Source organism: Colletotrichum paranaense (genome assembly GCF_030867605.1).
Source record: "Colletotrichum paranaense strain IMI 384185 chromosome Unknown Scaffold_13.1, whole genome shotgun sequence".
NCBI lineage: Eukaryota > Fungi > Ascomycota > Sordariomycetes > Glomerellales > Glomerellaceae > Colletotrichum > Colletotrichum paranaense.
Genome location: NW_026848971.1, coordinates 1087597 through 1107529, shown reverse-complemented (window position 1 = coordinate 1107529; position 19933 = coordinate 1087597). Strand labels below are relative to the sequence as shown.

The window sequence follows — 19933 nt, the reverse complement described above, 5'->3', positions numbered from 1 at the left end:
TAAATGGGAAGCATGGACAACAGATACACTAGAAGGAGATATATTGACGTAGAGTGGTAGTTCTAGCTCATGGGGTCGCAGTAGTTAAAGTTATGACGCTCAGCCAGTCATACTCGGCGATATTTTGTGGCCCTAGCTAGGTTGAATTTGATCATTAATTTCAGCGCTCTGTAGTAGGCAAATCTGGATGAAGATCTCCGGCTTTTCGATTTAGCTGAAGCCGGGAGACATGTTTTCGGTTGCCGAGCTTTAGAGCCCTGGTTCCGGGTGCACCATCTGGTGTCACCAGGACTTTGCCTCGTCCTCCTGTGGACCACCGTTCCCAGGGTTTGCCAAGCCGTGACTCGCGGAGACCCATTACTGATTCTGAAATATGACTGCACTGAAGTTGAAGTAGTGGTTTTCGTTTCTGGGTACCCATTAACCATGACGCTCCGCAAGTCGTGGGACTTTCTGTGCCGGCACTTAGGAGGCGCTCACGGCATAAACTCAACTGACAAGGATTTGACGAAGTACGAAGTTCCTCATCTCCTTCTCCTCTTACATGCGTGTGAGAATTGGCGTCTAAAATAGAGGCATAGAGAAGCGGGAACGAAATAGTGGTACTTTGGAATTCGATCAGGGATACTGCTCCTCTGAACTTTCGGGTGGTAATGTCTCGCTTGCATTCTTGATGAATTTCAGGAGGTATATGGAGTACGTACAGATGAATACTCCTTCAAGCCTGTTGATCCTCTGAGCTCCTGGAGCTCGCCGTTTCCCAACCATGGGTAACAAAAATCACGAATGCTTGGCATCCGCTGACCCCCGTATTCTCAATCCTGCAGCGTCTCTCTTCGGTTTTAGCCCTTATCTGTCGCCGGTGACTATGAACTCACTCCGCTCAGTCTCGCCAGAACGTCAAAAGTTCATGTTCATAACCAAGTTGTGCCATAGTCGGATTGGGCAAAGAGAAGCGGGCTGGGATTAGCACGAGGCCGCTCAATAGGGTGCTCACAAATGACTACGTGTCCGGAAAAATGTTCCAAGCAGTCGATCTTCTCCTCAAATCGAAGTGAAAACCTTCGGTACTCGAATGAAGTTTCACAGATCATTTCTGATGAAGAATTACATCTCGGCAGTCGGGGCCTGCACACGATCAGTTTTCCGAAGGGAGGCTGTCTTAGACTTGAACACATGCTGAAGCAGTGATGCTCGATAGCCATGTTTCGCTAATCAGAAGTAGTGAGATGGCAAGCATTCAGTCACTCAGTGTAGAAAATTTTATCACTTGACGAATCGATCGTCGTGCGGCAACCATGACTCTTCATCATGGACAAGATCCATCCATCAGACTCGAGTTGGCCATCAATTTGGAGCAGGCGTCTCTTGATCGCAGGGGCTTTGAGTGAGTGGTTCCCGGTGTTTTTCATCGTAGAAATATCCTCTTAGGCTTGAACACATAATAAAACGGTCCATATGCGGGTGTCCCCAAGTTTTTTTTGACAAACATCGCCTGTTCATATTCAGCGAGAGAAAAATGCTGACCCCGACTGGATGGTGAACCAAGTGTCACAAAGTTCCTAAAGTGGAGAGGTAGTGGATGTGTCTCCATTATCTGCCCCCGGTTCGTTCCATTAGGGTTCCCTGTGCGCTTGAAGATCTTCGAAAGATTCGTCTTAGTGCCGTGTGCTGGTCACGTTGCATTCAAGCGGTATCTCTGTGCGTCCCATGGCGATGTCCTGGGCTCCTGACAACCCTGAGTCCTGGCAAGCGTATTTTCAGGATAAAGCTGTACTCCGTCGCGCGACCGCGAATCACGTTTTCTTCCTCCCACGACTGGATGGGGAAGGATCTAGATCATGTCGTCTCCATCAAGACTAATGTAAGGTATACGGGAATGATCTTGCTTACGATCACTCTTCTCCTCTAATGCCACTAAGAGCCCCTGTTCAGAGTGTGTCGCCTACTGCACTTCGAGGGGCTGGCCTAGTCACGGTATATGCGTCAACGGTCGGTGCTGTTGGCTCATTTAGGATTCTTCAACGGGCACTAGATTTCCCATCTCGGAATTGTGGGTCGCCCCCGCAGGCTCGCTGCACTAGTAAACGCTAGTTGGCTCCTCTCGTCAAGGTCGCTCCTTCTCTCAGGGGCTCGTTGTGATCGTGCTTTTGTCTTGATTTCCAGACGCGTCGCAGAAGCTGCTCTTCCAGCCAGTGAGCGCACGCCTTTTATCAATGTTGCAGTGGCTGGTGGGCCAAGATGATTAGAACTGCACTGCCTGGGTGGTGCAGGCAAAAACATGTATGCAGTATTTATATATCCATTGGAAAGGTAGCTGTCACATAAACTTGCGCTTAGCAGAGGTTGCGTCGATAACGCTGCCCTCTTGTGCATACTCAGTCCATCGATTTGTGTCCGAAATGGCCTCCAATGCCATCGTAGATGGTCTCAAGGCTGCCCTGAGTCTCAATGTCGTCGCCTACTTTATTGTTCTTTATATCGCTTATCACATCGCCATAGCCTTGTACAATATCTCGGCATTCCACCCGCTAGCGCACTTTCCTGGTCCAAAGATCGCAGCTGCATCTTACCTATACGAAGCGTACTTTGACTGGTGGCTGCTTGGCAGATATGGCAAGGTCATTGCACGGATGCACGAGCATTATGGTAGATTCGACCAGAACCCTAGTCTGAGACATAATTCGCTGCTGACCAACATGAATCACAGGGCCCATTGTCAGAATAAACCCGGATGAACTTCATGTTTCTGATCCCTACTTCACCGATGAAATATATGCTGGTCCCGGCCGTGTCCGTGACAAGTGGCAACATCAACTCAACACCGGCGGCGCAGGCCCTGTCTCGGTTACCGGCTTCTCCACCGTCAATCATGAGGTTCATCGAATGCGCAAGGGCGCTTTGTCAAAGTTCTTCTCGCGCCAGCAAATGCTGAAACTTGAGGGCGAAGTGCAGGAATTTGCCCAGCTCACGGCAGACAAAATGCTCCGCTCAGCGGGGAAGGAGCCATTCGACGTGAAGGAGGCATTCAATTGTTTTACTGCGGATATCATTTCCCAGTATGCTTTTGGAGAACCCATGGGCTTCATCTCTCAGGAAGGATGGGAGCCCAACTTTGCTACTTGGGTGAAGTCCTTCTTCAAAAGTGCTTATATGATGAGACACAACGCTCTTGGTCGTAAAATGGCTCAGGTCATGCCAATGATGGCTGATTACTTAGGTGAAGACATCAAGTCTGTCATGAGACAGATGAATGTTGTCATCCCCGGGTATATCAAGGCAGCTCTGAGCAACCCGGAAAATGGAAGAGTTTTTGCTGATCTCATGGAATCTAAGACACTTCCCGAAGAAGAGAAATCATTGTACCGACTTTCTGGAGAAGGCTTCAACTTCTTACTCGCCGGTACCGAGACCACTGCTGTGAGAATGGGTTCCTTCCCGTTACGTGCCACGTTGCTAACTATTGTGACACAGGCTACTCTGACTGTCGTGACATACTACCTTCTCGCCCAGCCCCAGACCTATGCTCGCCTTATGGAGCAGTTACATGGTCTCAACCCATCGAACCTGAAATGGACAGAGCTCGAGCAAAAGCCTTACCTGTGGGCAGTCATCCACGAGTCTCTTCGCATGATGCCTGGTGTGTCGCACAGATCTGCCAGGATTGCCCGCGAGGAGGACTTGGTTTACAGGACCCGTGACGGTAAAAAGGAATGGCTTATCCCCAGAGGAACTCCCGTTGGCATGACATCAATGATCAACCACTGGAACGAGGAACTCTTCCCAAACCCCGGGGAGTTCATTCCTGAGCGTTGGTTAATCGACGGCAAGCCGAATCACAAGCTGGAGAAGTTCCTCCTTGCGTTCGGAAAAGGTAGTCGCTCATGTATTGGTGAGAAGTAAGTGCTTGTTCAGAAACCAAGGCTCTCAATCCTCAATGCTAACGGCGCCTCTCAGCTTGGCATACTGCGAAGTTTATCATATGGTGGCTATGATGGCTCTCCGCGTCATACCGAGATCCAATTTGTTTGAAACCACGGTCGAAGATATCTCTTACGATCATGACCTCATCGTCGTACAAACTAAGAAGGGCTCAATTTCTGTCAAGATAAAAATTACCTGAGATGTGTTTTACTGCTTGTCAAGAGGTTACAACAATACTCAAGGATGGTGTGACTATGACTGTCTATTGGCCGACTTCCAAAATTGGCGCTTCACACAAGGTTTAAGGGTCCAAGCCGGACGTGTTCATTCAGTAGTTCTTTCATTCTTTTTGTTTTCTGCCTTCGTTGTCATTGCTACACTGCGGCATAGGTATAGGGCTACTTCCAACGTCAATCACATTTAAATACCGTCAAGAGAAAGTCGAGTGCGCTTTGTGAATAAGACTCGTCTCCACAGCAATCTACTTTAGTAGGAATCCAGTTCTCCTGAGATGCACATCTTTACTGCCTCTGCAGTGACCTGATCTAGATTCTCCACCGGGAGGTTCAAGTCCATATTGGCCAAACCATGCTTGTGCTCGACGTCACCGTCAGTCGCGGAGAAGAAAATGCGCGAGTACATCATTCGCGAGAACCCATTTCTGTCCCCTGATCTCAGTGCCTCGTAGCCAGCTTCCCACCTCTTTTTCGAGCTCTCATGGTTGATGATCCAGTCCTCATTTGTTGTATTCGTGACCCTCTTCATGCTTTCGAACATATCTTTTTGAGATACCAAGAAGCTCGAGACGTAGAACACATCGTTGGCCCAGTTCTGAATATTGGGAGATTGATCATCCTTGTTATCAGGCAGCCACTTGAGGCTCAAGAAAGCGGCCAGTCCGCGGCCACACTGAGACCAGGTGGAAGTATTGATCTTAACATCGCCCTCATCGAATAGGGTGAGTGACTTGTTTTTGACGTCAAATCCATATCGGTTAGGCGAGCCGGCCACGCTGAACTCGTACCAAAATCCACAAGACATGATGATCCATTCGCTTACCCCAAGGCGCTCAATCTCTTTGACGGCTCCTTGAAAAGAAGAACCGAGAAGAGCATCTTTCATCATGTCTTCATTCTTCGGATCAGGACCCCACGCGTTCGGCATGACGTAAGGGACGCCAGCTTTGGCCGCAGCCCGTACAAGCTTATTTTGGGTCTCCTGGCCGACGGTGGACTTCATTGTGATGATCAAGTATTGCTGTCCCCTTAGAGCCTCCACAATCGTGCTCTCGTCGTCGTAGTTGACCTTGGCAGCAATAACGCCGCTGGGTAATTTGGAATCGCTGTCATGTCGGGTAATTGCGGTGACCGAGTGCTTTCCACCTTTCAATAGCTCCCGAGTTACAAACTTTCCCATGGTACCAGCAGCCTTCGAACTGTCAGTCTCTTTTCTTGTGCTTTGCTGGGGGGGTCGCGATTCGGTTTAAGAGGTACTTACACCGACGATGGCAACTTTCTCGATGCGATTCACAAAGCCTTCCGGCTGATCTTTGGCAAATCGAAGAGTCTTGGGAGCCATTGTGTAGATGATATCTGAAAACCGACACGGTGGGTTTTTGATTGAAAGGTAGCGCAGTTGTTGATAATGGTCACTCAAGGGTGTTGGCCTTGATAATGTTTTGGAACCAGTTGACAAGCTAGGAATGTTTTCCGATCAGGTAAATAGCATGGTGGATTTTATATGTATTTCTTCAGCGCCTGGAAATTAATTGCCTTTCTAAAACGTGGAAAAGGTACTTCTGCATCATTGTGGATCATCATCGTGTAAGACAATGGGAGCATCGTGAGGCAAATGAGACCGTGCGCTAGACTCGGATTTACAGGCACACTAGGCGCAAATACGCTTCGCTCTGGGTATGAGATTTCAAATGGAAGAAGTATTTCAGTTGCAGACAACGTCATTACGTCTTTTACGCTAGCTACTCGTCGTATTCTAATATATGTTGGCCCTGCCGGCATTAAGCAGTCTAAGTGCGCAAAATGCCTAAAAAAAAGAATAGATCATACTCGGTTCCCTGGACACTACATTAGGCGTGGGAGCTTATCGTAAGTCCGCCGGTTGCGGCCGGGAGTCGGAAACCTGAGTTTCCATATTGGGAACACCCAGCTCCGACGCTTGGCCATCGGGCGACGCTTACCCCAGAAACTAGAAACATTGGACAGCCACAGTTATTGACGTATTCCTTCACAATTCAGGCGACAGGATATCCGTTTTAAGTGATCCCCTCCCATATTTGCAACCTCTTAACTCCGCCGGGATGCCATCTGTCTTTGCGCCAAGCCGGCGCCCCATCTTCCCAAGCCGGGCCCCACGCCGTAATCATCAAGTATCCATGGCTTTGGCATTCTCCACACCCTTGACATCACATTCTCTTGCACGCAAGACGCGACGCTGATGTGATATATTACTCACAGCGCGTCGCTTGATACTTTAGAAATCTTCTTATTCTGAGAGGCCTCCGTGTTTTCATGACGCTTTGTACAGACGCTTAGCGGGCAATGACGCCCTAGAGTATGTGCATTTTGATATCTACAGTGGTTTTACAACACAATGTGCCAAGCCCGATACGGCTGGCGGTGGTGACAATGTATCTACAGGAATTGAAAGCCTTCGACAACAAACAATCTCAAAGATTTGCGTCAGATTGTCGGCTTATTCGGTCAAGTTATCCTCCGCGATGGTGATGGAGTCGACGGTCCATGTGATACCGTTGTCCTTCGTCTGCCATTCTGTGTGGGTAGCGTTGGTATAGGAGATAATGTCGGCCAAGTTTGTAACAGCCTTGTCGAAAACAAGGGTGATATTGGTGTACTTGTAAGCCGGCAGAGTCCCGCAGCCATCGCCGTAGCACTCGTTACCAGAGTAGAAGACGGCAGGTCTCATGCCTTTGGCTGTAGTGGGTTGTCAGCATTCGTCTTGGAAGTTGATACGGGGCCTGACTTACAGTCAGACTCGGAAGAGATGAGGTCTCCGTTCTGCCAGATCTTCTGGTCGATCATGTCGGTGGAGGAATTGAGAGAAACTTCGACACTGTAAGCAAATTGATCTCGCAATCGAATCGGGCATAGCAAACATACTCTCAAACTCAAGAGTGGCCTCCTTGTTGACCGGGACGTAAGCCTGGCCAATTTGACCACTGGGTTGGTAAGTGCTGGCAGCAGCACACCACTGCGTGTTGGGAGCGCTGCAGCCCCAGACGGAGTTATCGGGTCCCCAGTTAAGGAGGGGCTGGACAAAGTTCATGTTGAGCACGTCGCCGTTGTTGGGGTTGTCCTGAACACCGATCCAGAGGGAGAGCCAGCGCTGAGTCTCGTCGGTCTTCACCCAGTTTGTGGGCGGGTTGGGGACCTCCATGTTGTAGGTGGCCTTAGTGATATACTGACCACCGGTGATAGGGCCAAGGTAGAACATGTTGCCATACTCATAGTTGGGGTAAATGTCGGCTCTAGCTCCCAGAGCCAGGAAAGCGGCGGCAGCGATGATTGAGTTGCGCATCTTGTAAGGACTGTTGAGTGAAAAGAATGACGGGGAACGAACGACGAGAGATCCGGTCTCTTTAGTTGGCAAAGGTCCAAAATCGAAGAAGAGCGTGATGCGGTTGGCTATCGTGAGAAGAGTTGCCAAGCCCCGTGCTTTTGTTCTTATAAGTCTGTAAGCCTTCATTTAGTTGATACTACCCCTAGTTGGAACATTTGGTAATAAAGGTGGACGTGCCCCTTATCGTGGGTCGGTTCAGTCTACGGAGAAATTAGTCCTGCCCACACGGGTAGATCGGCATCCAGCGCAACGGTAAGTGGCGGAATGATATAGATGAGATCGTCCGTCGGTTTCCTCTTGCGCAGCTCAGAGTTCATTTTCGCCTGTGCTCTGTTGGCGCGACTCGCCAGAATCATCAAGCAACAGAGGCTCAGAGCGCGTATCACACCTGGCGGGCCAGAAGCCATCACACCACCCCGGGATACCGACCCGATGCACTATATTCTACGGCATAGACCCGAGATTGCAACACACCTTTTGCACGCCTCAAAGCTTGAGTATTCTTGTAACTTGCTTGTCCGCCGTCGTCACCGGATCCATCGCAAGCTGAAGATTTTGAGCTAGACTCGGAAGAGTCAACATAACCCCGCAACGGTTTCAAGTGGGATACCTAGCTCAATACGAAAATTGGCCGATTAAAAGAGCTGCCCTGAAGTCTTGAGCTCCCTGATTCATCCGAAAGGTTGATTAACTTGTCTTATCGGGACAAGTTACCGTCTTCTTCCTTGAGTTGTCAACCCTTGTCAGCAACACATGAATATCCACCTGCGAAAGGGTTAGAGAAAGGGAAGTTTTCACAACATAACTATCGCTCACGAATTGATCTGGAAAGGGTCTTGATGAGGCGCGTGTTTCTCTTTAGGCTCTCCTTTCGTTTCAACAACAATCCACCCCAAGCATTGTAGTCAAGCATGGAGTTGCTGTGGTTTTGGCACGAGCTCAGTTAAGGTTCAAATGCCTTAGCTTTGGGGTAGTCTAAGCTGTCAATGCCCAGATTGAAAGCAAACTCTATTCAATGGAAGCACCTCAAAAGTCAGAAGCTTATTCTGAACAATGAGGTAGTGGGTTGGCAGGGCTTGTAACCAACACAGACGAGAGCCTCGCGGATAGGCTGCGGAATGGCCGTATTTACTTGCACAGATCAAATAGTAACTTGGCTCTAGCTAGTTTACAATATCGGAGCATTATGCCTTTTGAAACAGAACAATAGTACCCGGGGGTGAATTTCGCGTTAGTAATAGTACCGGGAGAGCCATTAGCATTAGTCATTGGTTGTCCTGGTAAGATTGTCAGAGATGAACGAAGGCCGTGATCAAAACCTCGATGTTCAGAACGCACAAGTCTTCAGACTTCTAACATATTTGAGTGATTGACATCACACAGCCTAAGTCCCCACGGATCCGAAAATTTGTGGGAAAGTGTGCGTCGCCTTCTTAGCATCGAGTAGTAACACTAATGGGGCTTCATCTAAGTATTTAATGTATCATAAGGTTAGATACCAGACCGACGAGAACCTGTCTCAAGGGCGACTTTGACCTCCCATGTCTACACAGCGCTTACTACCGCAGTACACTTTAAATGCGGTATTGCGGGACTGCGGAAGAGCTCAGAATTCCCTGCTTTTGAGTCGCCACTGACTTTGAGAGCGATAGACCTTTCCCTCGGTGTTAACAAGAAACTCGTTGCCAGTCCCAACTTTATTTCTCGACGTACCTATCATATTAAATTCAAGTGCTGGGGGCAGAAAGGACTATTACTTGACTACCTCAGAAACATGACAAGAAGTTCTAGCGCGGAGCAGAATGTGGATGTGTTCATTGTCTTCAAACCCTGCCTTTCATTCGATGTTTGCTAGGCCATTCTTACGCCCATGGCCGGATTTGAGCTCAGCTCATTGATTCTAGTTCAGAAAAGAGGTGAGTTCGTCGACCAGGCGCTGGTCTTTGGCGACTATTAATGCGATCACACGACGTTCTTTCGTTCTTTGGAGGGGCGGGTGCTGCGGCCTCAAGGGTTGCATCTGTGGGTAACGCGCATTTTGTTTTGTATATGCATGGTACTTTGGTTTGTTCATCTTTCTGATTATGATAGTGAACACATGTGTGGCTAAAAACGAAAGAGCTTAAGCTAGGCTGCATCGAGTGACCCTGGATGCTGTCAACCGCTCTTTGGTCCGTCCAAGGGGCTAACAGTTGGGTCCCAGCAGACTGGGGAGTACTCGTCTGTCTCCAAGTTTTTGACGTCCTCGTCCGTCAGTTGAAAATCGTAAATCTTGGTGTTATCCAGGATACGAGTGGGCGTCACACTCTTGGGGAGAGGGATGTAACCCTTCTGCAAGCTCCAGCGCAGCAGGATCTGGGCCTCAGACTTGCCATACTTCTCGGCCAAGGCCTTGAGAGTCTTGTCGCCCCATCTCTCACCTCTGACTAGAGGGCTATAAGCCTCGATAGCGACGTTGCGCTTCTGGAGCCACTGAACGATGTCGTTGCGTGCGCACCAGGGATGGATTTCGTACTGAGCGACGTTGATGGCGCCGCCCTTACCTTTGCCGCCGCGCTCTTCCTCAAGCTCCTTGATATGCGTTTCGAGCTCGTCCAGGTGGTGCACGCCGTAGTTGCTGACGCCAATGGACTTGACCAGACCAGCCTCTTGGGCCTCGACGAGGGCCTTCCAGGCGCCCTTGCGGCCCTCCGAGCCGCCATAGGGGCAGTGAAGCAGCATCAGATCAATGTAGTCGAGGCCGGTCTTTTCTAGAGTATCCTTGACCTGATCCTCGGCATCGTCGTAGTTGATGTAGCGAACCTTGGAGGTGAAGAAGACTTCGGAGCGGGGGATATCCTTGACACCACGGATGGCAGCTCCGGCACCAGCCTCGTTCCTGTATGAAGCCGCCGAGTCGACCTTTGATGGCGGTCAGTAGGTGACGAGAATCGAGGCTTGTATGGTAAAAACTCACATGGCGGTAGCCGACTCTGAGAGCTTCAGTAGTGACCTCTTCAGCTTGCTCGGGCGCACTAGCAATCAATGTTGGCAATGTCAATAGGTTTGATGTGTTTGCAGTTGTACTTACGTCTTCCATAGCTATGTCAATGTCAGTAATAAGGTCACGATAATCGCGCAAGGGGATGAGTCGTACGCCATACCCAAGCACGGGAATCTCGAGGCCGTTGTTCAGCTTCTGCTTGGACTGAAGTGTGAGTGCGGACGCCATGTTGTGGAAAAGGTGCGCGGAGAAAGCGATGGGTTGAATGAGATTGCGCTTTTGAAGATGAGATGAGGTGAAGAATACAGATGGCCTGGCTGAGAGCACTTGCATTCGCAATCTGGGCATTGTCTGTCTTCTCGAATGAGGGCATTAGTCATCCCAGTCCAGGATAAAATGAGGAGTGATCCCCCGCCATTTGCACCATCCAATCTGTCCCGTCGGCTGCATGTTCGGTGTTGCTGTGCCGAGCTTCTGCGCGCTGTCGGAGACTCCTGTTCATTGGATCACGAATCGTGTCTCACACGGGCGTTTTAGTGAGCACAGGCGACCGTCCAGGGTGTTCAGGTACCTACGTCAGGGCATGGGCCCGGCCCAAAAAAGGAGGGGGAGGGGCAATGGGCAGCGCTGATTACCCCGCCATTGAAGCCCCTCCATCGCTATCTTAAGATCGGGCAGTATTCTTTCTTTTTTGTTGTATGCCCGAACCTGAAAGAGATTGAAGATGCGCCGAGTCACCTACACAAGTTTATGACTTTATCATGTTATTGAACCTCCTATTAATAAGCATCTTTCTTTTTCATGATGCACTTGTTTGGTATCATTTACTCATATATATGTATCCGCAGTCGAATCAGATGATGGACTCGCCACCCGCTTCACCGCTAGCTGCAGCACTATCTTCATCCTCATCGTCGTCCAGGTCGTGGATGGGGTAGGACAGAATAGCGGCAATACTGCCCAGCATGTCCAGCCGCTTGCCGCTCTCGTGGTCACTGCTGAGAATCCTGACATCGCCACCGTCCGCTTTGACCTTGTCCACCATGGCCACGTACTTTTTCCTCGTTGGAATGTCCGAACTGCGGAATAGCGAGTTGTTCATGATGAGGATGCCGCCCCCAGGGCCGATGGCACCTTCGGCGACCGCTTTTGCCACTGATGTTGTTCCGTACCACGCCCTTCCGTCCTCTAGTCGGAGTCGTTCGAAAAACTGATCCATCAGTTTGGTCTCCTTGGTGAACTTGAAGTCCTTGAGCTTATTGCCCATCTCAGGGCTCTTGAGAACCTCGTTGAGGCTGTGCACGTGGCCCGAATTTGTGTGAATGACGACCGCCTCCCTAGCGATTCCCGACAGCTTCTTGTCTGATTTGTCCCTCCCCTCGTCCGCAATGTACTTTTTGAAATCGGCCGCGGTGAACCCAGGACTAGCGAGGAGCAGGGGTCTCGGAGTGTCAAAGTTGACGGTTCGGAGAAGGGCGGTCAGCGTCTTTTCGTAGAAGCGGGTCATGCCCTGTGAGGTTTCGGTTGCGGCGCTTCGCTTTTTGGGTATGACGCTTTCTATTCGCTGCTTGACGACGGTGCGGAATTGGCTGATGAGGCAGATGTTGGCGATGCCCTCCTGCATGACGACGGCAGCCATGGCGCCATCTTTGTCGTCCGACAGACTCTCTGATAGTGTGTCTTTGGCGACCGAGTCCCAGCCCTGCGGCTTGCTCAACGTGAAGGGGCGAGAGACCTCGAGGTCAAGCGTGTGATATTGACCCAGACTGACGTAGGCATTTTCCGACTTGACTACGCCGCTGACCTGGAGCTGACCGACAATGGGATCGAAGAAAGTGCTCTTGACTTGGATCGCAAGGACGGTGTGAACTCGTTCAGAAATCGTGCTGCCGGTTTTCGTTTCAGCGACGACTTTCCTCACGGCATGCGCCATGACGAGGTCGCCAGGTGTGATGAGGTTGTAGGCATGCCACTATTATGCTATTAGTCGGACTGAGTCGGTGTGTTGTGAATAGCGTCTCGTCGCAAGATGTCGCAGCTTTAGACGCATCAGGCAATGGGATAGAGTGGGTTCGTGGACTTGCCATATCCTCAGAATCTTCGGGCATAAGGGTAACTGCATCCTCGGCAATATTTTGCGACGGCTTGGTAGGAACAAGCTTCATTGTCTAGGAGGGTGTGCTATTGAAGCACGCGTGGAAGAGGTAAGAAATTACTAGGTTCGTGTTGGGGAGAAATTGAAGTTGCGACGATGACGAAGATCGAGAATGTTTGAAAATATCTGGACGCAGATTGGCAGATTGAATTACCTCTGGGCTCTAATTAGCTGCTGGGGAACGGAATGCACTGCGCATCATTTCAGGCCGTCACTGCACTGTACCTCCGAAAGTGACGCCAGAAGCGCTGGGCTGCCCGGTGGCGGGGTTGAGGTAGGGTACGTACCTAGGTATTTTTATGAATTCCATGTTTCTTTCTCTTATCGTTATCGCTATCTATCGGAGACAGGTCCGATAACGATCCTCGTCTTCCTCCAATTCCAGGTCCTCAGAGCCTCTCTTGGGGATTCAGGGTCATTAAGGTTCCCCAAGTGCTCAAGAAACTCTACCTCAGCCATGACCACGTGAAAGGCCGAAAGGGAGAGCACAGTTGGGTTTAGGTCTTCCCTCCATGATCCTAGAAGTCGAGAGATCCTCAGCTCCAGGCCGGTGATCGAGGTTCCCTCTCATTGTGAAATTGAAACACTGGACGAATCCCCGACGCCTCAGAAGGGTCGGAGCTGCCACTTACCTCGCTGCCAGGTGCTTGCTTCGAATTACGACCGAGGTCAAGATCCTTTTCGAAGTAGACTCATTTGAAGTCAATTATTTCAGCAAATTGCCCCGAAAATCACTCATACCTTTTTTACCATTTATGAATACAGGCACGTAGACCCTTTGGTCCCTCTCAAGGGTATCAACCCAAACCCCCGTGCGGTGCGTGCTCATCGACCGGCTTAGGCGAGTTGAGTTCAGGCATAGTCGGGCGAGTGTAGATCGACGTCATAGGTCTCGTCATCGTTTTGATACCCTGCCATTGCTCAAAGTACCCTTACTTTATCCATAGATACTCAACATAATAGCATATTCATTTCCTCGGCGCATATAGGTAGATATGGAGTATAATTTGCCGGCGCGCATAATTGAATGGCGGAGAGGTTTGTGGGGAAGCGATAAGGAGTGTGCAAATGTGTCCAATACTCATTTCTTACTATGAACTGCAGACTGCCCAGTCTAGACTTTCTAAGAAAACGCCATGTTTGGAGTCTGGATGAATTAGATCTCTTTTACTGTGCCCCTAGTTACCGAGGAACGAGGACACATCAGAAAGCTGGCTGGTGGCGATCGTCCAGTGTCGGCATCAGTAACCAGGCGATCCAAATCCAAGTTCCAGCCTAGTGTCAGTGCTCCAAGCCTCCAATGTGATTTTGTGTGTGTGTGTGTGTGTGTGTGTGTCGTCTTGGGTTTCGCCTTGCCTTGTGCTACCTCATGGGACAGGATGAGTGACTGAGTCTTCCATGTCTCCGATTTCCCTCGCAATCGTTTCTTACATCTGACGCCAACCTGCTGTTTTCGGCGCACTTTCCTCTGCCACCTTACCTTCCTTAGGTACCTTGCGGTCCACTCTCTGTGCCTTCCTCTTTCCAAGGTTCTCTTTCATTTCGATCATTTCCTTGCTCATCCTTTCCGCGGGCTTCCATCGTCGAGATAAATACTCCTCCAAGTCATCATTGCGCACTCAGTAGGGAGAATCAAACCATCGTCAGCATACCTTAGACGTCGTCATCTCCACTACGAGTGTCAAGTGCGCGCAAACTCAATCGCCAATTGCCTCGTGCCTCGGCTCCGTAATCATTACTCCAGACTCTATTTTTCTTTCTTGAATCTGGCCAGGATAAGGTACATACATACAATACGGCCAGATCTGGGCCAGTCTCATCTTTTCCGACTCATTGCGCCAGAAAAAGAAACACAACGTTTCTGCGTTCCTGTTCCCCCACACTCTGCCCTTCTCGAAGCGGGTGCATCCTGGACAGCTGCAAGGGAAGCTATGCGGATCCAGCCGAGAATCGACGGAGACATACAACTTTATCTTTCTTGATTACCTTCCTGCGTACTGCGTATTCTTCCGAGTACAGATACGTTCCAACACCATAATTTTGCCGTCAATTTACCAAGCCAACTTGAATTGCCCGCATACGGCAACTAGCAGGTTCTGGAATTGCTTACCGACCAACACCAGCTATACCTTACCTAGCTGTTCATCAAAGAAAGGGTGGAAACGCGGGCTGCGTGGATGCCTTGCTTTAGCATACGGAATACGCGGACTGGACGAATCCGAACCCGCGTAATACGTGCCCAGTTTCCCAACCACCAGAAAACACCACCACCGACCGCGTTTGACCAACGACGGTCGAGCGAGCAAGCGGGCGCCGTTTTCCTTTGGGAGAAAACCTCGCGCCGCGCCCAGCACAAAGTCCACTTCTTCTCGTTTCCCAAAAAAATTTCGTATCGGAAACGACGGGATCCAGGAGAGCGATATACCCGGTAGACAGGCCCTACCTTTCAATTCACGGCCACCCGCGGCGACGGGCAATATCGGCCGTCTGCGAATTCCGGCCTCCCCGTTGGACCGTCAAATCATCCGCCCACCGTCGTCACACTGCTCCAATTCCATTCGTGAAGCTCGGGTGTCTCGGATCACTCGTATTACTACATCTTGAATCACTCAACCACCCACCGACGGCCACCACACCTCGAATTCAGGCCCGCGACCTACTCAGCTTACCCGCGCTTACCTCCCACGCCCACAAACGGCCCAAGTGCCTGCAACTCTGTACGCGGCTATCTTCCTTGTCGGCGTTCGCATGATGGGAAATGTCGACCCCTAGGTCTTCTGCCATAAAATCCATGGATGCTGGCCGTCGCGAAGATGGCCAGGCACCACCACCACTGCCGCCCCCGGCACCCGTTTCTGAACCTCGTCTCTCGACCCCCCTCAGCCGTGAAGGCTCTTCGACTGCCCAGAAGTCACCTGGCGGTTCAGAGTCTCAAGGTACGTAAAGATATGCGGATCTGCCACGCATTGGGGCCTTGGTTTTCCAAGGTTGAGTCTGGGGACCGTTATTGACCCTGTGTGGCGCACATGGTGGATGTTAATCGTTGCATAGGCAGCAGTTTTCCGACCTTTGCCAAGAAGACACCCACGAAGCTCGTCCGGAGTACGACGCCGAATGCAAAGGACGGCAAGGCCGACAAGCCCTCGCCAGTCGCCGTCCAATCTCCTGCCGCAATTGACCCGCTATCTCAGGTTCGTCGCCGCCGTTGGCATGGCGGTAGGAAAGCCTCTGGTTGCTAACCTTCCACAGCACATTCTGATGCGGACCAACACTGGTCATACTGTTCCTCCTCAGCTTCGTAAACGCCCCGATAGCCCTACTCAGGTTCCAGAGCAGCCAACGAAGCTTCCTGCGCATGCATTCGATGCCACCAAGGACAAAAAGTCCGCACTCTTGAGTCCCCTCGTTCATGCTAGTGGTACTAACTAATTGTAGGAAAGGGCCATCATTCTTAAGTCGATTGAGTATGCGGGGAGGACGAAGACGCGAAGACGACGAGGACTCCGTCTTCAGCGATCACCGAATAGATGGGACCAATGCCCAGGCCTTTGGCTCAGTCATTGGGTCCGGATACATACCCCACCACAAAGAACCTCCACGGTACATCCGGGTCAAGGCACACAGCAAGAAGATCCGCGAGTTCAATCGCATGTTTCTTGCTCAGGAGCTGCTCATTCCACAGCCCGACTCGAAAGACGATACGAATACGGCAGCAACAGCATCAATCGACACGCGACGATCGAACACAAGCGGAGCTATTTGGGCAACGGAATTCAGTACCGATGGCAAGTATTTTGCTGCTGCAGGAAAAGACCAAGTTGTGAGAGTATGGGCTGTGATCACGACGCATGAGGAGCGGCGTCGTCACGAAGAAGAGGAAAACGCGAACGGGGCCAGTGGAGAAAGGTTGAGTGCACCTGTCTTCCGAAGCAAGCCGATTCACGAGTTCCGAGGGCATACCGGCGAAGTACTAGACCTCAGTTGGAGCAAGAACAACTTTCTGTTGTCGTCGTCGATGGATAAGACTGTTCGTCTATGGCACATCAGCCGGAAAGAATGTCTCTGCACGTTCAAACACAAGGACTTCGTCACGTCAATAGCGTTTCATCCTACTGACGACCGGTTCTTCCTTGCGGGATCCCTCGACTCGACACTGCGTCTCTGGAGTATTCCGGACAAAGCTGTAGCTTACTCTACCCAATTGTCTGATCTCATCACGGCTGTGGCGTTTTCGCCTGACGGGAAGACTGCAATAGCCGGAGGGCTCTCTGGCATGTGCATGTTTCACGACACGGAGGGCCTCAAACAGAACTCTCAGTTGCATGTGCGATCATCGAGAGGCAAGAATGCCAAGGGCAGCAAGATTACTGGTATCAAGACGATGGTCATTGATGACGAAGTTAAGGTTTTGATCACATCCAACGACTCAAGAGTACGCATATATAATCTGCGCGACAAGAGCCTGGAATCCAAGTTCAAGGGCTACGAAAATACTTGCAGTCAAATTCACGCCGACTTCAGCGACAACGGCCAGTGGATAGTGTCTGGCAGCGAAGACAAGAGAACGTATATCTGGTCTGTGCATTGCCCAGAATCAGACAAGGAGAAGCCTTGCGAATACTTCGATGCCCACTCAGATCGAGTTTCAACAGCAATATTCGCTCCGACCAAATCGCGTCAGCTCCTGGGTGGCTCGGGGGATCCTCTTTACGACCTCTGTAACCCTCCCCCAGTCACTCTAATGAGCCTCGAGGAGTCCATTGCCAGTCAAGCAGGTAACTCGGACGACGAAAAGCCTCAGGTCAAGCAGCAGAAGATCAAAAGACCGGAAGAATCGCCTGCTTACATCGAAAAGTCGAAACATTTTGATGGGCAAATTCTTGTCACCACGGACCAATCTGGGGGCATCAAGGTTTTCCGCCAGGACTGCGCATACATCAAACGTCGCCATGAGAACTGGGAAACGGGTTCAACATTCTCCCGCCGCATGGGAGGAAGCATTGTTGGACGCAGCGGGAGTGTAGCAACGCGCACAAGTGTCGGTAGCCAACCGCGCTCACGCCGGGGCTCGGTATCCCGCCTGGCAGCTCCTGGCGGTGCTCAACTGAGCTCCGACATCAATACGTGGCGGCATGGGATTGAAAGTGGGCGCCCGAGCTCCATGATCATTACAGCATCTCAAAGCCCACGGTCTCTATCGCCTAACAAGGCGTCACGGACGCCAATTAACAATAGTGCCTCCAACCTTGCATCAGAAGCGCGAAAACAACCATACAGTGGATCATCACCACCAGCACGTCCGCAACTCCCAGCTAGTCCCACATCGAGCCGGGCTTCCCGTGACCGGGCTCCGTCCATCCCTCCGACCCCGAGTTTCTCTTTTCTATCCGCCGATGACGACGAAAGCGACGAGCTTCGACTTGATCCTGCGGGCGCCAGCTATTCTTTCTGGAACCTCAATCGATGGCGTGGGATCTCATCCTTGCGATCGTCGGTGTCGTTTAGTAACGTCAATACATCGCAATCGCAGGTTGGCCAGGGGCGAAATAGCATGAGCACAGCAGACACGATGCAAACTTCGGCTAGTAATGGAACAAAAGCCTCCCGCCGCAAGAGCTTAGGTGCGGGCATATACGACTTGGCCGTGCAAGAAGATCACAAAGGCACAACGAAGAGCATTGAGGATGCTGCTGATAAAGCTGAGGTAGATGAACATTTACTACAGCCAGACAATTCGCGGATCGGAGATCGTCTTCGGAACTCGGTTGTCAGCCGTCTAAGCTCCGAGTATACCAGCGAAGACGGCGAACAAATGACTTGTCAAAAATGTGCGAGCAAGGATTTCAAAGCGAAGAGAGTTGGTGGCAGACAACGCCTGATCTGCGTCAAGTGTGGTAAGCTTGCCGATGACGGCAGGTAGGAACGAACAGGCAGAGACATGAGCGGAGTTTTGTCTGAGGGACAGAAGTTTCTTGGGGCTTGATTTCAATTTTACAATTTTTCTTTTCGACAGCGACGGATTCGACCGGTTGGGCACGATACGACGAGGCGCATCTATCATGATCAAGAACAACAGATACCCCACACAATAACGGCTGCAAAGAAATGACCAAGGACGACGGCATATATCTCCATTTCTTTTACTAGTTTTTTCATACACACAGACCAAGGAGTCGAAGAATATCGGTTGGGTAGCATTTTTGGATGACCAAATACAGCAACAAGACGGCGCAAATGAGGAATCAAAAGTTTGAAGAATTAATACAATGGAACAAACTTGATATTTTTCTGCTACGCCACGACCCAAAAAATTCACCCCGTCCTCCAACTCACATGTGCGTAGCGGCGCGACAGCCGCAGCGTGAGATTCTGCTTAAAATGATGAGAAACGCGACGGCGGCAATCAACCCCTCAAGGACATTTTCCAGTCCGACCTTGGGCCCGTATTGCCGCCGAGGGTGTAGCCGCCAGAGACAGTGGAACCATCATCAGGCTTGACGTTCCTCTCGGCGGCTGCGGCGGCTTCCTTCTTCTTCCTCTCGGCCTCGGCCTTCTGTGCGGCCGCCTCGGCGGCTTTCTTCTTGGCCAGCCCACCCAGCTCCTGGACGGTGGTCTGCAGGCTCCTGGGATCGGCGCCGCGGATGACGCTCCGTCCGCCGTTGTACGGCTGGCCGTTTTCAAAAAACATGAAGGTCGGCATTGCCGTCACGCCATAGCGTCGGGCGATATCTTGGGCGGAGTCGACGTTTACTTTTACAAACACCAGGGAGCCTGGCTGGCCGTGGGTGTTCGAGAGGGACTCGTATATCGGTTTGATGGCGTGGCATGGGCCGCACCAGTCTGCGTAGAAATCGGCAACGAGGTATGTGTTTGATGAGAGGAGGTTCGTGAACTCTGTGAGTGTTGTGGCGTGGAGGACGACCATTTTGGCGGCTTGAAGATGTGAGGTTTTGGTGTTGCGAAATGAGATGATAGTTGTACGTCGCTATGTATGGTATAGTTATTGAGATGAAGTCGTCGGCAGATCCGTAGCGTTGTCTCTTCGTTCCCACACGTTAATTATATACTGGGGACGCAGCAACCTATCTTATGAGAAAGGCTCACTTGAACTTGCTAGAGTGAGGGCGCGGGTGAGAATAAGAGTGGGTGTGAATGAGGGCATTCGTCACCGACGGTAGTGATCTCGTCAGCTTCTCTCTCCAGCGGTAAATGTGGGGTCGGCGACCGAGGAAGCTTCCAGGTGCTCCGGAGCACAGTCGAGGGAACACTAAATT

The 19933-nt window shown here is 50.9% G+C and overlaps 8 protein-coding genes across 8 annotated transcripts; 2 read left to right on the top strand and 6 right to left on the bottom strand.

The window, feature by feature from the left end:
- Positions 1-2402: 2402 nt before the first annotated feature.
- CPAR01_13847 (uncharacterized protein) lies at positions 2403-4123 on the top strand (the record flags this gene model as incomplete). Its single annotated transcript, XM_060498099.1, has 4 exons — positions 2403-2649; positions 2711-3420; positions 3475-3899; positions 3958-4123. The coding sequence occupies 4 exons, from the start codon at positions 2403-2405 to the stop codon at positions 4121-4123; spliced, it is 1548 nt and encodes a 515-aa protein (XP_060343567.1).
- A 287-nt stretch (positions 4124-4410) lies between these two features.
- Positions 4411-5502, bottom strand: CPAR01_13846 (uncharacterized protein; the record flags this gene model as incomplete). The annotated part of the gene is made up of 2 exons (XM_060498098.1): positions 4411-5352; positions 5422-5502. 2 exons carry the CDS (start codon positions 5500-5502, stop codon positions 4411-4413), a joined length of 1023 nt encoding a protein of 340 aa, XP_060343566.1.
- A 1134-nt stretch (positions 5503-6636) lies between these two features.
- CPAR01_13845 (uncharacterized protein) lies at positions 6637-7479 on the bottom strand (the record flags this gene model as incomplete). The annotated part of the gene is made up of 3 exons (XM_060498097.1): positions 6637-6875; positions 6929-7006; positions 7062-7479. The coding sequence occupies 3 exons, from the start codon at positions 7477-7479 to the stop codon at positions 6637-6639; spliced, it is 735 nt and encodes a 244-aa protein (XP_060343565.1).
- Positions 7480-9678: 2199 nt separating this feature from the next.
- On the bottom strand, positions 9679-10852 carry CPAR01_13844 (aldo/keto reductase; the record flags this gene model as incomplete). The annotated part of the gene is made up of 2 exons (XM_060498096.1): positions 9679-10422; positions 10478-10852. 2 exons carry the CDS (start codon positions 10850-10852, stop codon positions 9679-9681), a joined length of 1119 nt encoding a protein of 372 aa, XP_060343564.1.
- Positions 10853-11357: 505 nt separating this feature from the next.
- On the bottom strand, positions 11358-12437 carry CPAR01_13843 (translation factor pelota; the record flags this gene model as incomplete). The annotated part of the gene is made up of 1 exon (XM_060498095.1): positions 11358-12437. The coding sequence occupies one exon, from the start codon at positions 12435-12437 to the stop codon at positions 11358-11360; it is 1080 nt and encodes a 359-aa protein (XP_060343563.1).
- Positions 12438-13195: 758 nt separating this feature from the next.
- CPAR01_13842 (uncharacterized protein) lies at positions 13196-13558 on the bottom strand (the record flags this gene model as incomplete). Its single annotated transcript, XM_060498094.1, has 2 exons — positions 13196-13336; positions 13493-13558. The coding sequence occupies 2 exons, from the start codon at positions 13556-13558 to the stop codon at positions 13196-13198; spliced, it is 207 nt and encodes a 68-aa protein (XP_060343562.1).
- A 1859-nt stretch (positions 13559-15417) lies between these two features.
- CPAR01_13841 (WD repeat domain-containing protein) lies at positions 15418-18579 on the top strand (the record flags this gene model as incomplete). Its single annotated transcript, XM_060498093.1, has 4 exons — positions 15418-15595; positions 15711-15850; positions 15909-16042; positions 16095-18579. The coding sequence occupies 4 exons, from the start codon at positions 15418-15420 to the stop codon at positions 18577-18579; spliced, it is 2937 nt and encodes a 978-aa protein (XP_060343561.1).
- Positions 18580-19062: 483 nt separating this feature from the next.
- Positions 19063-19584, bottom strand: CPAR01_13840 (thioredoxin; the record flags this gene model as incomplete). The annotated part of the gene is made up of 1 exon (XM_060498092.1): positions 19063-19584. The coding sequence occupies one exon, from the start codon at positions 19582-19584 to the stop codon at positions 19063-19065; it is 522 nt and encodes a 173-aa protein (XP_060343560.1).
- Positions 19585-19933: the final 349 nt, after the last annotated feature.